Source organism: Monopterus albus, unplaced genomic scaffold (assembly GCF_001952655.1).
Source record: "Monopterus albus unplaced genomic scaffold, M_albus_1.0 scaffold13.1, whole genome shotgun sequence".
Lineage (NCBI taxonomy): Eukaryota > Metazoa > Chordata > Actinopteri > Synbranchiformes > Synbranchidae > Monopterus > Monopterus albus.
The window spans coordinates 3,529,864-3,547,871 of NW_018127893.1; the positions used below are offsets into that span (position 1 = coordinate 3,529,864).

Genomic DNA, 18,008 nt, shown 5'->3' on the forward strand with positions numbered 1-18,008 from the left:
TAGTCAGCATGTTTGCAGGCAAACTAGAAGACAAGGTCAAAACATGTTCTCTAATAAATGCCATGAATTCTAACCTGCAAAATTAGAGGTGCATAAAATATTCAGTAATAAAATGGCAAATTTGTATATTAACTTGTCCGTTGTGTGTCTGTTGGAGCTGACATACATAACAAAGAATTTGTCTAATAATTTTAATCCTTAAAGTCTCAGTTCTGATTAATTTTGCTACATGTGTGGGTGGTAGCATTAAGTGCATCTTAGTAATACACCTACCAAGGTTTTGTGAACAGTAAACAAGTTTCCTTTACTCTGCTGCAACAAGTGTATGTTTACAATGCAGCAATAAAAAAAAAACCTGTAAAAATGTTTGTTTGTTTGTTTTTTTTTGCATGATATTCTGTTAATAAAAGAGGCAACAGTGTCGACATGGTCACATCGGCCAAATGTTGTCTTTCCACATTAGTCACAAAACATTGCAGGTGCAATGGCTTTTGTGTTCTGCATCACACGGTATTACAGAAAAAGTTGGGACAGTATGTAAAATCAAATCAAAACTGAAAATAGTGACTTGTAAATTGTCTGAGCCCTGTATTCCATTGAAAACAATACAGCAGCAAAATTATTTGATGTGATTCCTCATCAATTTTATTCTTGGTTCAAAATAAACACTTCAATCCTGATGCTGCAGCACATTCCAAACAAAGTTGGGACAGTTACATTTCAGGGCCAGTAATGAGGTAAAACACTGAAATGATGATTCCATTTGAAGCCGGTGATGTAAACAGGTGACTGAAATCATGATCTGGTACAAAAGTGGCATCTGGGAAAGGCCAAGCCCTTTAGGGGCAAAGATGGGCCAAGGACCACCAGTTTGCCAACGCGTGTGTGAGAAAATTATTGAAATGTTTAAAAAAAAGTTCCTCAAAGAAAAATAGGGATTTGGATATGTCACCCTCTGTGGTGCAGTCAAAAGATGTTCACTCATTCGTCTCTGTTCATGTTTATACATGTGAAGACATGATGGAGCATAATTGAATGGAACAAGTGTCATCTCTATTGTGTATGATATTTTAAATCATGCTGTGTCAGCATTTTTGAGAAACATGTTTAATTGACTTCTTGCCAAGAGTTAGATGAAATGATTGATATGATTCTTGTGTCTCTACCGTATGGAGAACATGTAGCTACAGCCTGTAGCCAGTTAGCTTATATCAGCATAACAACCGTTAGCTTTCTTATAAAAAGTCTTTGTAAAACCACGACTTGTAATTTTTGTTCTTCACTTTTTTTTGTACAGACTTAAAAAAAGATTATCTTTGTGCAGAACCGAGCTACATTAGTTGTTTTCAGTTTTTATATGACAACAGTTTGATGGTGGTAGTTTTATATTTACTGTAAAAGCATAAGAGTGCTATCAATCTTCTCACTGACAAAGAAAACCAAAGTGTATTTCCCAAAATGCTGAACTGTTTTATTAAATTTCCTTTCAAACATTTTTGGTTTGTTTACCTTCTTCACTTTGCCTCCTACAACTTTCCATTTTCTGTCTTTTCTGTTTCTCCGCGCCCCTTTCAACAACTACAGTGATTAAGTCTGCCTTGAGCACTTCCCCAGCATTTCTGCAGCACAGCATTTTTCTACCACTGTTAATCTGTCATTTCTTGCTCTGTCTCTCTCCCTCCTCCCTCTTTCATTTAATGCTCTCCATACTGATAGAGTGTGTGTGTGTGTGTGTGTGTGTGTGTGCTGAGAGTAAGAAATAATGGATATATTTGTTTGCCGAGACACAGCCACTCTGAGAGCTCGTTAAACACCAGATAAGAACCAGATAAATCTGCTTGATAAATACATCTAATCATGTCATCCTCCCTTCTTCTCTTCCTACCAGGAATCTGATGGAGAGATGCAGCATGATACAAGGTTAGCCACTTTTACTCTTTACCTCCTCTTCTCCCGACAGTGACACCACCACCGCTACCACACCTCTCTCTCGCTCTCTCACTTCTTCTACTTCTCTCCATCACTCCCATAACCCCTCCTCCTGTTCCATTCAATTCTCAGCTTCCCCTCTCTCTCTCTCTCTCTCTCTCTCTCTCTCTGCCTACCAGCCTGTCTCCAGTCAGAATTAGGAGGCTTTTTTCTAAATGCATGCCGCTCTGAGGGGAAGCACAGGCATATGAATACTGTGATCTTATCTGCTGAAAATGAGGCGAAAAGCATATAAACGGTAAGGCAAGAAAGAGGAGAAGTGCATGCCTGGGTTTATTAGACATTCTGAGACAAGTGTGTGTAGTTGCTTTGCCACACTTATGAAAATCATGAATGTTGTGAGTGCTCTTCTTTAGCTGTTGTGCAGCTCTGTCCATGTGTTGCTATAGTCTGAGAGCTTTAACAGAAAAAGGTTGGTTAGACTGCTGTGCATTCAACAGAACAGTATGTTTGGAGAATATGGATACATGTTGTGCAGCATGTTTGAATGAACTGAAGGTTTTTGTTACTGTAATGTCTGCAGCAAAGGAAGTGAAGACTTTTGATTTGGTCAAAGTAAAGCAGCGTTTTGATTCAGTTGTCATTTGGATTTTACTGGCATGAGAATAATGAGGCACCAAATGTTTTCACAGCCTTCAGTTAACTCTCATATTCTTTCACCAGGCAAGATGATACAACAGAGAGGCAATTATGACTGAACAAGCGTATCATGAGAGGAAAAAGTTGTCCTCGTTATACCAAAGTCCTCGCCTAGATTAAGAGAAAAAGTGAGAGAGCAAGACAGGGGGAATTTATAATGTATTTTACTTGCCAAGTTGATGGAAGACTTTATAATTTAGAGACTAAGTCATGAAGTTTTCTATGTGTTACCATTAGGTGTCTTTATAATCTGCATGTCAGTGTGGTGGCTCATAACATCTCAAAGTTAATTGCTTTTACCTCTAGTCTTAGCCTCCAGCAAGTGAGGACGATTCCTGCTTCCTGTTACATAATTAAAGCAAACAACACCTCCACCATAAGGTGCTGTCCAGAGGGAAACCTTTGGTGTATAAAGTGAAAGTCAAACTTCCTGTACAGTGGGAAAAGATTTAATTAATCTAGTGAAAGAAAACGAACAAAATGAATAATGTGTGCTAACCTTTTCAGCACTTTGAGTTATGTTAGCTTGGTATTAATGTATTCCTTAGCTTGTTTACTTGTCTGCTCATTGCTTTACGGAAGAACATTGTACGTCCACATTGAGAGCCACTGTACCAGAGTCGAATTTCTCCTATGTTCAACACACCTGGCCAATAAAGCTGCTTCTGATTCTGATGCATCATTAGTTAAAAAACAGCACTAAAATTCTATCCGCTGTGTTTTACTGTGGTACTGTACATGGAATGACAGGCATTTATTCAACATCACCTGTCAAAAAATATATCATAACAATTCAATTTATTACATTTTTATGCACAATCCAATCATAAACCCAAAACTCTGTAAATACATGTTTATTTTAATGGTTAAACACTTGAAATGGACCAAGAGATGAGTGTTAATAACAGCGGAAGGCTGTCCAGACTAATCGTCAACTCCAACCCCCCCCCATCATGCACTGCTCCTCCTCAGCTTTCTGAGATGATTCTTGTCATAGATAATAAGCCAAAGCTTATCTCCAAAAGATGGTTTGTCCTTTTACTTGTAAGCTGAAATAGATCGATGCCAACGAAACTGAAATAATTGTGCCCTGACAACCTTTTCAAACAGCTCAGTCTTCACATGCAGTATGATAAGTATGAACAGTACACTAGAGAATGAGGATATTGGCCAAATAAAAGCCCATTTTTGTACGATTTATGAGCATAATTGAAACTTTGTAGTTTCTCATACAGTCTCATATTTTATAATTTATTTAAATAATTTTCTGATTCAAAGTTGTCTGATTGGTAGATTGCTGTAATTGTTCTAGATACCTTTTTAGATTTTTAATATCCCCTTCCTGAGGTGATTGGTTCAGTGGTGCCAGTTCAGACAGAGGAAATGCTGAACTTTCCAAAGGCTATAATACAAACATCACTGTCAAACTGAAATTGAAAGCTGAAATGGTGATGGCTAAAGGAGTGTATTAAAAAGGGACATTGTGCCCCTTAAGTCCAATTGACTGACGAAAAGATTACATTTCTAAAAGTTTAACTTTTTCAATAAATAAGAGGAAATGTACCTGTCTCAACTGAAATTCGTCAAAGAATCCAATGCATTTCAGTCTGTCCAAGGGTAGTGGAAGCATCTCTGTGTACAGAGGAGCACATATAATTTGAGATTTTGAACAAACCAAGGACAGAATAGTGATTAAAACAGCAGCACCAGACCAGCCAGCTCAATAAAAAGCAAAAAGTTGTATTGGCTTCACTTGGCTGGCTGTGACTTTTAATTAGGTCTCTTCAAATGTTTCAGTTTGCTGTCATCAGCTGTATCTACCCATGATCCACTTTGCCTCCAGCGCCAGCCCCTGGGAAATATCACTAGCCCCCTCTGCTTCACTCAGATTTTGAGGATTATGCACAAAGAGCCTTTGTTTGTTCATCTCTTATTTTCCTTAAGATAGGCAAGAAGCATCTGAAAAGCGGATGCTATACAGAGGCTCCCTTCCGCACAAGAAACACCACCACCACCACCACGCTTTCTTCTTCTAATTATCTCCAGAACAATGAGATCAGAGATGTATGCAGAAGCCACTGGTGAGGGTGGACTTCTGAAGCATCTGGAAGTGACTGATGAAGGATCTGCTCTAGAGCATACTCGAGGGGTTAACTTGTCTTTGAGCGTGCATGTGTAACCCTGTTTTCTGATTTAGACCCATGCAAATCACATGTTTCAGTCTTAAGACAGCTCCTCTCTTTGACTTCCCACCTCACCACCCTCATAGCTCCCTGGACTGTTGGAGATATGCCCGTCTGCCACACAGCATTTATATGGCACCGTCAAACAGGGCAGGGTCAGTTGAGCAACATAAGCCTCAGGAGTCCACATGCAATAGATAATGTACTGTATGTCAGAAGAGTAGGATGTGCGGCATATAGTATCACAAATAAAATCTGGAAGATAAAGCTTTTCAAAACAAAGGTTTTATCTTGGTCTTGCTGTCCCCACCCGGACAGCGTTAGCTCAGATAAATTATTTTTTCTTTGTTCTTGCAGCTCGTGAATGCATTAGCTTCAGTCCTGATCTTTCTCTTGTTCAGTGCCATGGTTCAGAGACTGCTCCTATTATATCAACAATAATTTGTTCAGCCTCTGTTATGTCAGGCGGCAAAAAAGAAAAAAAAAACATGGCAGACAAGAGGCTTTTCGTCAAACATGTACAAACATGGCATTCTTATGAGCTACATGTTGAACAAACCGTGCACCTGCACCCATTTCACCAATTGAACCTTAGAGGGTCAAAACAAGAGAAATACAGATGTATGGCAGAAGCATGCAAGTACCAATACAGCTATGCGGGTGTTTGGTCCTAAACCAAAGTAAAAGTTGACCTCATGGTAGTGCTAGGTAAAAAGTTAAGGGATCACTGGAGTTATTGCAATTGACAGTATCCTGAAGGGAACGTGAATATGCATACCAAATGTAAAGACATTAACAGTTGCTCAAATATTTTCAGTCTGAACAAAAGTGGTGGACCAGCTGACAGACATCCCTAGACACACGCCGCTAGCATGGCTGAGAAGTAGAATACAATATGAGCATTTATAATACGCAAATTGATGCTTAAAAACAAGAATAACAGGTGCACTAAATATAAATAGAAACTACCGTATATGTCAGCAGGAGCTGTTGCTTTACAGTTCAGAGCGTTATACGTCTCCATCTACACAATGTTGGTTCTTAACAGTCTGCAAGGTGATCACTTCTTGTCCTCTGCCAGCCTGGGAGCACTGCTATGTAACGGCTGTGTTGTCGTGGCAACCTCAGTGAGAACATGAACTTGTTCGTTTTCACAGAATTTTAAATATGGAGAAAATGAGAAATCTTACCTTACCTGCATTCTTAACACACAAGCGTACAGTGGCAAGAACAAGTAGGTACATCATTTGGAATCATCTCCATTTGCTTTATATAAAAAATTGTCCTAAAATATTGTCGGATCTTCATTTAAGTTATAATTATGAACAAGTAGAAATGGGGGGGGGACTGGCAACACTAGTTGACTTGTTGGAAAGATCTTTATTTCACCAACATGGCCTTCATCAGGGTGATAATGAGCCTGTCTATAATCTATGAGAAGGGTGCATCATAATCAATTATCCAATCTGAGCTAGGCAAATAGTTCTACAATTATGAACTAACACAATCTACTCATTGTATTGTTCTCGTCTATATTGAATACATTATTCAAATATTCACAATGTAGGCTGGAAAAAGTATGTGAACCCCTAGGCTAATGACATCCAACAAAGCTAATTGGATTCGGGAGCTGGCACTACAGTTGAATTGCAGTGGGAGAACATGCAGCACTACATATTGCATAAAAAAGGCACTGCACACCACCACCCCAGCTGTGTATGGGAGCATCATGATTTGATGGCTGCTGTGCATCCAGTGCCAAGCACGTTGTGTTTGTCTATAACTGTGACTTAGATGAAGACTGGATCACATTTTATACAGATAACCAAGTAATTCCAAAGGGTTCACATACTTTTTTCTCAAAACTCTGTAAATTGTAAGAATCATCCCTTTGGTAAACAGCCTCTTTCTTTTCTCTCTGTGTGTAATGTTGCTTGTGCAAAGGGTTATGAAGGGGCAAAGAGCACAATGAACTTCTGGCCTGCGGTACTGTGTAGCTCTGAAGCCATTATATTCTCTACTTATATCATAAAACACAGCAAGAAAGTAAGACAGAGGAGACGTATTGTCAATATAAACAAGTGCAGCAGTGTAAAGCCCCAAATATTTATCAAGTTTATTAATTCAACCATTGTTTTTACTACCATGAAGCCACTGTAAAAATAAGAGTCAAAATTTAAAGCGATTTCTTGTGCCCTTGGCTAAAAAAAGAAATTAAATTTAGGCGGGTTGCAGTTGTTTTTCTTGAGGAGAAAGTAAACATTATTGGAATTATAGGTGACTTGAACGTCATTTGACCTGATGAATCTGAAGTCTATTACGTTATTGTTGCCCGGAAGGTATTTTGGTAAATATTTTCTTCAGTCAAGGCTCACTCTGAAATTTTGTCGCTCTTCAGCAGACACTGGCATCCTTTCATCCTTTGCACATAAAGAATGTTATTCAGTGCTAAGAGAAATTTATTCAGAGCACAGTATTCTTCCTTTGTGTGACTAATGAAGGTAAACATGGGATTCAGGGAAATCAGCAAATGGTTCAGCATTCTTCAAATCCTCCTGTGTTGTGTGTAATTCTCTGCTCAAAAATTCTTCAGAATAAATCAGGACTAAAGCAAAGCAATTCTGAAAATCCTTGTTTTTTTTTTTTTAAAAAGAGGAATTTGGAGGGCAGCACGGTGGCGCGGTGGTTAGTGCTGTTGCCTCCCAGCGAGAAGGTTCTGGGCTTGAGCCCCGTTTGCATGTTCTCCCCATGCTTGCGTGGGTTCTCTCCGGGTGCTCTGGCTTCCTCCCACTGTCCAAAGACATGCAGCATAGGTTGACTGGTGTCTCTAAATTGCCCGTAGGAGTGATTGTCTGTGTGAGTGGTTGTTCGTCTGCGTGTAAGCCCTGCAATGGACTGGCGACCTGTCCAGGGTGTACCCCGCCTCTCACCCGCAGCTGGCTGGGATTGGCTCCAGCCCCCTGTGACCATCTTTGGGGCTAAGCGGTATAGAAAATGGATGGAATTTGGAGCTCTTTCTCCAGTGCATGCAGTCTTTCTAGGAAACAAATCATTTCTAGAATCTTTTTTTTTTTTAATTTGTAAACAACCATGTCATACCAGACTTTAATGCCGCGTCTCCAAGCCCTACCTAGATTACTGAATTACAGTAATGTCACTTGAGTCAGAATTGTCAAAACTCTCTCCAGAGCAGCAGAGGATATGTTCCAATTGTTTTCACAGGCTACATGTGACTAGTAAATCAACTTTGACATTAAATAAACAATAAATAGCAATGTATTAAACCTCACACTGTGTATGTGCAGTGGTAGAAAGTAACCAGCTACATTTAGTACTGTACTTAAGAACAGGTGTCTGATATCTTGAGGTATCTGTACTTGAGTATTTTCTGTTACTTCAGACTTTGACTTCATGTCATAAGTACATTTTGATGCTAATACTTTTGTACTTTCATTTAAGTAAAATTTTATCTTGACCTTAAGAGCACAGAAGGTAACATAAGAGCCCTGAAGTGCACAACACACACATAAGATCCCCACGTGGCAACTCCTGCTGTGGCTCCCGATGCGATGTGATCTGATCTGATCAGGAATAGTGTGAAACCTGCCTACAAATTGCCAGAATTGATTGAATGCTTGCTGTTTTCTCTGGGGCTCTCTCATACAACTAAAGTGTTATTGCTATGACTGATGTGCTTTATAAAGGGCCAAGGATATACAAAAGAGATGAAGGGAGTTTGATGAGTCATAGCGCAGCAGGGGAAGCTATTCATTATCAGGTAATTTATCCCCAGGAGCTTTTTGTGTTGGAAAAGAGCCGTATGGTTACAAAGCCCAACAGTGAATTCAAACAGATTGGCTGTTGCAACAACATAGTCAGGCTTGATACTTCCATTACTGCACATAATATTCCTGATTTATACTATCATCAGAACCATAATCAATCAGCATAAATGTTACCAGTGACATTTTTAAATCACTTAATTCAACTGTTTAGGTTTTAGTGGCTAAAATAAAACTGATACTTAAGGCATTTATTGTAAAACATTAGCATGCTTTATGAGTTTTATTACTTTTAAGGCCACAGTTCTTCCTCTTACTCATTAAAGGTTGAGTCTTTTGATATGTAGATAGAAAGTAAAGGAGAAATAAATAGTGTGGGGGTCACTCCTCAGCTGCAGTTCTAGTCTTCAGACAGCAAAATGTGTTTTGACTAGTCAACACCATGGCTCTGGTGGCTTAATCCGCAGAGCTGTTTTTCTGGCCACTGGTAGTGGAGCATGCACAAGAGACTTGCATTTCTGGAGTCTTGCATCACAAGAAATACACAGGAAATACACAACACATGGCTCTCAAGTAAAGCTCCAACCACTGCGACACATCAAACCAAGGGGACGTTGTAAAATAATGTTGCTAATTATCACCACTTCTCTCTATGCTGGGTAGGTGTTTGGGCTTTTAGGATATCACTTTCAGTTACACAGCAACTTGGGCCTTGTTTTTGTAGCTTTGTGTCAGTAATGCTAACATTGTTTTCATCAAGTTAATTGCTTCTCTGAAAATGCAACAATATTGCTAAAAAGTCGAGAAAGCATGCAATCTCCAAGGTTGGATAAAGATGGTAAAATCATTACCTAAAGCGTTTGTTGTAAACACGTTTCACAGCTTCAGGCATGCATCTAGTTTGGCCTGTCATATTTATTGTATTGTAGGTGTCCTGTGCAGTGAGAGGACATTACATTACATTTTGGTTGTGTTCATGTTCAGGTTTTACCTATAAATAATGTGGTTAGACAAGGATCTCAACAAGGACTGTTCAAATGATGACTAATGGCTGTGTGTCAGCAGCAAAGGCTGAGATGGCAAGACATTATGTGCATCACAAAACTAGGAGGTGGAATAGGGTCCTACTAACCCACATCTATACTCCCTATAACAACTGACAACAGCCATTGGATGGCGTGATATCAACAGTCATTGTTGTTCCTTTCGACTCATGCAGCTTGAGAGTGGTTTAGATAAGCTGTCCAGGCTGTTGCCTTATTTACAGGCTGTTTGATCATCTGATTGCTCTTGTCTATTTCCCCCAATTCTTTGCAGCATTGCCACCATGTTTCCAAATCTTAGCAATTACTTTTAGTTAGCAGTTACTTTTAGTACAGTGTATCCTCTAAGCTGCAACATGAAGGTTTACAGCTGACAAAGGTGTTTGTGTCTCTGTGTGCTGCTTACTTTAAAGCAGACTTCAGTAGGGATGGCAGTGTAACCATTCAAGTTTAATGCTTTCATTTGGTCGCTCTGAATGGTATATACTGTATACGGCGACCTGCAGCTCTGCCTCACTCACCTCCCATGGCTCATTACTAGTAAATCAACCTGCAGGCACCATAAGGGATCTTTGTTGTAGATCCACAATGGATGCTGGCTGGCTGTGACCTTTAGTAGGCTTTGCATTGTTTTTTTTTTCCTGAATTAAACTGGAGTCACTTGCTAGGAGAGCCATTTTCATGAAAGAAAAAGTATACAGGCAGAGTGGGAGGTGGAAAGTGTCTGCGGGAAGTAGCCTGCGGGATTACCACAGCCATTTGTTGTACTCTGTACTAGACATTGTCTGCTCATTATGACAGGTTATAACACTTGGGGACAAGATTTTAGGCATCCAATCCTTAGACTTCTCTTTATACTTAGGAACATTGAAGAGAGGAATGCCTGATTGATTTACATGTTTGTTGCTGTTGGTGGTTTCCCTAGCATGTTAAAAACAGTACGCCTATCATGGGGTTCTCTGAGGACTTAAAAGTTGTTCCTTCATGTGGAATGTTTGCCCAGCAACACCCCGAGGCACTGAGATCTGCTGTGTATTCCCATGGGGAAGGTGTTATGATACAGTTAGGGTACAGTACTTCGTATACTACACAGCAGGGAGATGTATGTTTGTGTGTGTATCTCAGGATAGATTCCACACAACTTCACTTCCTTACCAATTCAGTAACAATTTTTTTATTTATTTATTTTCCTCTCTCCCTCTGTGACTTGCAGATAAGAAAAGGACTACAGCAACTGTTTTAACAGTGTTTCCAGAAATTGCCATTGTTTCCTGAGCCAGTTTTGAAGGGAGATTAAAAGTAATAAGTAGTAATGCCATTAGAAATGGCAGCAGGCAACAAAACAGTCATTTCAGTTTGTTGTTGAACTGCCACTCTGCAGGGACTGATAAAAATTATGCTGCTGGCAACCCCTGTCTGTATTTATGGCTTTATGCTTACTTGGCTCTTAAGGACAAGACGTAGTGCTTTCTTAAAGGCAAATATATGGACTCATGAAATGTTTGAGCCTCGGTTAGTCAGTTATGTTTAGTGGAGGTAATGTGTTGAGGTAAACTGAACCGCCCCCTTAGTTACTGTTCCTGTCAAGCTGTTGCTGCTAGCACAGCACATACTGTAATGCAGTTTACAATGACAGCCTAACTGTGGCTAGAGATTTACTACATAAAATATGCATTTAACAGAAGCATATATTTTGAGGCTGAAAACAGAACTGCTGGTCATTGATTCGATCATTATTTTGTTATCACATAATACTGTTTATTTATTCTTAATATTTCACACGTTTCTCTTTTGACATTGTAATAAAAAGGGCTTTTACGATGTCGGGAAATATTACACAGCGACACGGTAGGTGTGCTTGTTCCGTATGGGTTTTTTTTTTTTTTTTAAATAATCCGTACCACCACAAAATGTACCTGACTAATAAAATGACAGTGGTGGAAGAAGTACTCACATTAGGTTACCACAAGTAAAATAGCTACTGTAAGCAGACATGCTAACATCTGCAGTCTGTGAAAGAGCAGATAGGATCAGTGTTTAATCCATTCTTGCACCTTTGAAATCAACACCCTCCAAACTGTTTATATGCCAAGAATCTCTCTTACTACAGCCACCTTAAAATGAGGAGAAATCCAAAGATTGACAGATCTGTGCCTACTTCGAGTCAGTAAGTGCTGATTGGACAGGAACTAATGAAAAAAATCTGTTTGTATATTAATAGATATTCCATTTTTAGCTGCATCTTTTTATGATTTGTAAGATCACATTGCTAAGAAATATGTATTACAGTGAATCAAGACTCATCAAATACAGCTGCATGAAGAGAGCTGAACATCTGGAGAGGTTTATTTTGACTGTTTATGCTTAGCACTGGCAGGTAATTAAACTGTTGCGGTGCAGGAGACCTGGGTTCAAGCCCCTACATCGAAAAGCAACAATGATGGATAGAAATGGCCACATACATTCATCCATCATAACGTATATTTACTGAGGGTTAACCTCTGTGGTCAGCTGGCCAATAACTCTATTCCGCATGGATCTGCAGTTTGTGACAGCTCCATTCAAATGTTCCCAACAAGGAAGAGAAGGAAAGTCATGACAAAAGAGGCTTAAATTATAAAAATCTTTCAACATTCTTTGTTATTGTTCCTTTACCTGTGTAACTTGTGTTGTAGAGTTAGTTTTGAAATTTAAAAGTACTTGAAATTGAAAAAAGATCTTTGAACTATTAAAAGGTCACCACACGAAGTTCACCTGAGGGTGTTCAAAGTATGGTGTACTGTTTAAGTTTGTTTACTGAACGTATCTAATTGATCCCCCACCGCTGCTCTGTCATGCTACTTTTCTGCATACACACAAAATGTACATTTTCCTCAGGAGTCATCAGAACTAAATGTGCTGCTAAATCTGTGGAGCTTCAAAGCTGTTTTTCCTCTGCTCTCTTGCCAGGGTCATCACAGATAGCCAGCTCCTATCTGCTTCCCCAGGCAAGACTTAGAGCTTTGACTGTTGGTTTGTGGTTAAACTTGGCTTCAGCATTCAGCTGACCAGCAGCAGAAGAGGCAACAACTATACACACATGAGAGCTGAGGCAGAGGGAAAAATATGAAAAAGATATATATTGGCAAAACTGCCCTGAAAACCCAGAGAAATGGTTGCAAACATCAGAAAAGAAGGTAAGATGAGTCGTTTTGGGGAGTGTTTTAAATTCTAAACATTAGGGAGTTCATTTCATTTAATGCTCACTGGGAGGTCATTACCATTAAGAAGTCTTTATAAAACGTATTGTGGCATCTATTCATTCCCATCATTCCACTTTATATCTCTTGTCATGTGTCAGCTACGATCTACGTCCAAATGAATTCTTATACATCTGGACATGGACCATAAATGTAACCAATCAATGGCTGCTGGCTCAGACTTAATTAAACTGGCATTACTTTGTGATAAGAGCCCAGAGCAATTTTCACATGTACTTACAATAGCTCCCTGGCTCCTTGCCATGTGAATTTACAACACTTGCTGCTGTTAGACAGTGGAGAGGTTGTCAAGATTTTGTTTAGCTGGATGGTGGGCAGAAGCTGCAAGCCTCCGTGTAGTGGACACAAACTAGCTGTCTATCTAATCTGCCTGTTGAGGACTATTTCACTGTTTTGCCTTCTTTGCAAGAGTGGGATTGGAAGATGACAGCAGTTCATTCAGCTGCCTTGAATGTTTGGGCTGTCAGGTACCGGCATCAAACAACATTTGGAGTTTAGTCTTTTTGTGGGCAAAAAATGATCACATTGCATTTGGTATTTTTATACTGTACACAAACAGTCAAAACAGTAATTTGTGGTTATACAAATTAATGCCCAGCATATCGTATCCCATCTGTTTGCCCAGAAATAGTTTCATCCTGTAGAACCACATGTTGTTGTTGTTGTTGTTGTTGTACATTTATGTTTACTTGACTACTTATATACTGACTTTTTACTGCTTGGTGAAGGCTTCATTTGTGGAGATCTTCAACCAAGTCCCCAGTTAGTAAGGCTGGCAGCGCTGAGCCCTCAAACCTCTTTGTGAGCCAAGTACCCATCAGTCTGGCAAAACGCTACATCCCCCAGATCACACACTGTCCCTGCTCCCCATCTCTAGCCTTTCATTACCACATCCCTTTCCTCAGTCAGTCCTGTCAGTGTGTTTCCATCCCTCCACGCTCAAACCTGCATCGAATGCGCAACCGAAATATTACTCCGTCTCATGTGTTGGTGGTGGTGGTGGTGGTGGTGAAGCTGAGCTACTCTGGCTTCTCACTCGCTCTCTCATGCCCTTTCTTTCTATTTCACCCCGTTTTAAAGCTTTCTCTCAGTCAAAGTTGTGGTTCAATCTATATTTTCACTTCTTCTTCAATGAAGTGGGTGTAATGGAAGCCACCATTGCACCAATGGGAGCTCCTGTCCTAGCTCTGCACCTTTCTTGTGAATGGGAAACGATTAGTATTCCTCCTCCATCCATCTTCCTATCAGCCTCACTGCTTTCCCCCCTGCCTGGGACCTCTCTCACTCCAAACTGAATTACAGCTACACTTCATCCCTTTCCCTCCCTCTCATATTGCCTTTTCTGCTGGTGTCTGTCTCTGTTTTCTTTCTCTACACTCCCTCTCTCCGCTATGCTCTAGGAATCTGACAAACTTTGACAGCAATGAAAGTATATCAGTGTTGTGACTGTGTCTTCTTGAATCATGTTCTCTAAACTCCCTCTGCCGCCTGTTCAGCTCTTTCCACGACCACAAGGATGACCTCCGTAAGCGCCTGTCTTACACCACCCACAAACTAGAGATGGTGGAAACAGAGTTCGAGTCGACTCGGCAGTATCTCGAGACAGAGCTGCGCCGGGCCCAGGAGGAACTGGAGAAATTTACAGAGAAACTACGCAGGTGTGTGTGTGTGTGTGTGTACACATATGCATGACTCTGTGGGCTGGTTGCCTATTTATATATGCATCTGCTGTCAAGATGCATCCTGCTGTTTAAAAGCCATAGCAGCCTATGGGGAACATTATTGGAAAATATTTTGATTATCCAAAGCACAAGTTTTTATAGCCATACTTTAAGGTAAAAACGTGGCATCATAGATACCATGTTCAAATAATGGCACACACTTTCACAGTGTTGCAGTTGTTTGTACACATGAAAAGTAGCTGAAATGGTTGTTAAAAGTGAAAAATTAGAAGGTAAGAGAGGAGATAATCTTGTTGCCTCCAAACAAATGCTGTGTGAAGCAGATGTGCATGCTGCCTTGTATATTTCAGAAAGCTACAAAAGTTCTGTGGCACAGCCTTCTGAAATTACAAGGGGGGGGGGGGTTCTAATGATGTTCAGTGACCCTAAAAGCAATTCTCCTGAAGCATATCAATGCCATTAGCCATATACAGAATGGTTTTTATGCAGATGATCCGTTTTGTATGATGAAAAAAAGATTTCAATTTATATTGAATATTGGTATTTTCTCCTATATACTGTACCTTTTGTGTCTTTCTAAGCCTTGGACAGTGTGGTGGTTTATGGGTATTTTTAAGTAAATAGGCCCTTTTTCCAGCCCAGTAACCTTAGTAAATAATGAATATTTTGTGATTCCACACCTTTTTGTTACTCTAACTGTAACTATGATCTCTCCCCTTCACCTTAACCTTGAAGTATTTTTGTTGACAAAAACTAACCACACCTTTTCCATAGTTTCCTTAATTTTAAACATACTGAAATGTGCAGAGACTGTAGAAAAGGAGAATGAAAACATATATAATGTAATTCATTAATACTTCATTGCAGTGTGCTCTATAAATACAAACATTATTTTTGGCACTACTGCTGACAACTCTGGGATAAATATTAAGAGAGGAAGCTATGTCCCAATAACAAATAGAGGGCTGCCCTTCCAGCTAGGAGTTTTAATTTAGCAGCATGATGACAACCTCAGAGCAGCAAGATTATTTGCAAACCTTCTGGTCAGGCAGAACAGAGTGCTCTGTGGACATGGATCAAATAAATGTGATAAATGCTCCATTTCCTTCTGCTCCTCTTACGTGAGTAACAGTACTCAGTGTTGCAGCAGGTTTTAAACGTCTGTTCTCCATCAATCAGCAAACCACCATCATTCCCAGTGACGCTCCTTCTTTACCTTCTTGAATCTCTTTCAGCTCTTTGCTTTACGGTGTCTTTGCTTTTAGTCTCCACTGCCCACACTCTCCTTATCAGTCTGGTTAATGGAGCCATAAATGCTGGTATCAACACTCCCCTCTACTGAGAGCTAATGTGAAAATGTGATACTGATGTTGACCTGGTTAAAAAAAAAAAAAAAAAAACAAGACAAGGAACAAGTAGACAAACAAAAGGGGTTTTTCAATTCTAGGAACTTACTGAAATGTCTTATGACAATCAAGGCTCATCGAAGGCACTGGTTGTCTATACTACACTTGGCCCGTTTCAGAGGTGCGTTTAGCTGAGAGCTAAATTTTGGCACTCCTCGAGGTAGTACCAAAATCAATCAAATCCCCCCGCCCCCGGGTATATCACTCATTAGGTTCCAATAGTGGAAATGCAGCAAGAGAGTCTGAGGTCTTGTTTCATTAAGCTCATTATTGCGTGAGAAGTCTTTGAAAGGGCAATAGTGATGAGAGAAATGATCAGAGAGAAATAGCAGGAAGTGTTAAAATACAAAGCAAGAGAGGGTTTAAACAGAAAACAAAACGGCTTAAAACATCATTGTCAGTATCAGTATCATTGTCAGTGCAGAATCAATGCTATGGGTCCACTTGTGTGTGATTTTCTATAAAAACATTTTAGAACTTAAAACTTTTTTTGATACGTTTTTCACACTATCAACTGCTGTGGCACATTGACATATCAAACTCTCATCCTTTTTTTTTTTTTGCTGTGTTTTAGCTCAGGAGATTTTTATCCTGACTGATCTTCAAATCTGACTCAGTACTTAAAATATCTTTAAGTCCCCTCTGATCGACTTATTTCTTTCTCTGTCATATTTTCTGTGCACATTACTGGAGGATATTCGGGTTTATGAGCAGTCAAATGCTTTCTAGTTATCAGATGCTGTGATTTACATTATTAACAGGTCACATTTTGTTTCTTGTCTTTTAGGATCCAGAGTGGCTTTACAGCTCTTCAGAGGATCAACCAGGATTTGGAGGACAAGATGCAAAGGACGGTAAGGAACCCCTGCACCAGAAAACTGTTAGCTGTACTGTATTTAAGGCAACAATTTGTCGTTGTTGTTTTTTTTTCCATTAATACTGACAAGAATCACATTTTGACTCTGGCAGGGGTGGCACCAGGGGTGGCCAATTGGATTGTGGGGGTGGTCGGTGCCACCCCTGGCCACCCCCCGGCTCTGCCCATGGACTGCATTGTATTCATTGTTTGGAACCATGCTGAGAGGCAGTATCCTCTGTTAAAAGGGAAGCCAACTGGAAAAGTGCCAGACAAGAGTTTCAAGCTAAGGCAGGAAGGGAGACCAAATATCAATAAACACACAAGCTCCTCAAATACAGTGGTCATAACAAATGGAATAATGATAAACTATGGTATAATACATACAATAGATAACTGAAGAGTGATGGTGACATTTACTTTCTCAGATTTTTCTCCCTTGTCTAAGAAATGAGAAATTTACTATAATCAATTTGAATACACCTATTTAGCAACAGAACCATTCTCAGCTCTCACAAAGCAATTACATGATCAAGTCAAGTAGCTCAATCAGTGTCCAAAGTAACTGGTCTTAGCTGCCATGCAACCCTGTTAGAAAGCTACCAGAGCTAACTGCTATTCTGGTCACCTCATCATCAGCTGTCCAGTCACATCAGGTTGACAGGTTCCCTGAGTGTTTTCCCCCCCTCGCAGCCTCAGCTTTAGGACTTACCAGCTAGAATCAGTGCAGACGATGAGGGCCACCCTTATGACATACAGTATCTTGATTAAAGAGGATCATAATCTCATCAGAAGTTTGATCCATAGCGTTTGTCAGGAGCCAGAATACTGATATAATAGTGATGCATGGTGAGCTAAATATTGAGGTAAAATATATTTTTGTAGCCAGCTGGTTTTCATGGTGCATACATAGTTATATAGCCAGGAATAATTATGCAATGAGTAGCCTAGTTGTTGTTTATGAATAAGCAGAAATTACTAGTAAATACCACCAAAATTAAAGCAGAATAAAAAAGTTTGGCCAGTAATTCTGTTGTAATTCCATCCATCCATCCATTTTCCTCCGCTTATCCGTGACCGGGTCGCGGGGGCAGCAGTCTAAGCAAAGATGCCCAGACTTCCCTCTCTCCAGACACTTCCTCCAGCTCCTCCGGGGGAATGCTGAGGC

At 39.9% G+C, this 18,008-nt stretch overlaps 1 protein-coding gene across 6 annotated transcripts in view; it reads left to right on the forward strand.

Annotated features, from left to right (window-relative positions):
* begain (brain-enriched guanylate kinase-associated) overlaps window positions 1–18,008 on the forward strand; it is a 105,746-nt gene that overhangs the window by 68,943 nt on the left and 18,795 nt on the right. For 3 of the 6 annotated variants that reach the window (XM_020590899.1, XM_020590896.1, XM_020590900.1), the window contains 4 exons: window positions 1,889–1,920; window positions 12,586–12,812; window positions 14,393–14,554; window positions 16,772–16,838. In XM_020590899.1, the coding sequence (XP_020446555.1) occupies window positions 12,742–12,812; window positions 14,393–14,554; window positions 16,772–16,838 (300 nt within the window). In that variant the 5' untranslated portion in view covers window positions 1,889–1,920; window positions 12,586–12,741. Of the gene's footprint in view, window positions 1–1,888; window positions 1,921–2,128; window positions 2,228–12,585; window positions 12,813–14,392; window positions 14,555–16,771; window positions 16,839–18,008 lie in introns of those variants that run through there. The other 3 variants (XM_020590898.1, XM_020590901.1, XM_020590897.1) reach the window with 3 other exon arrangements.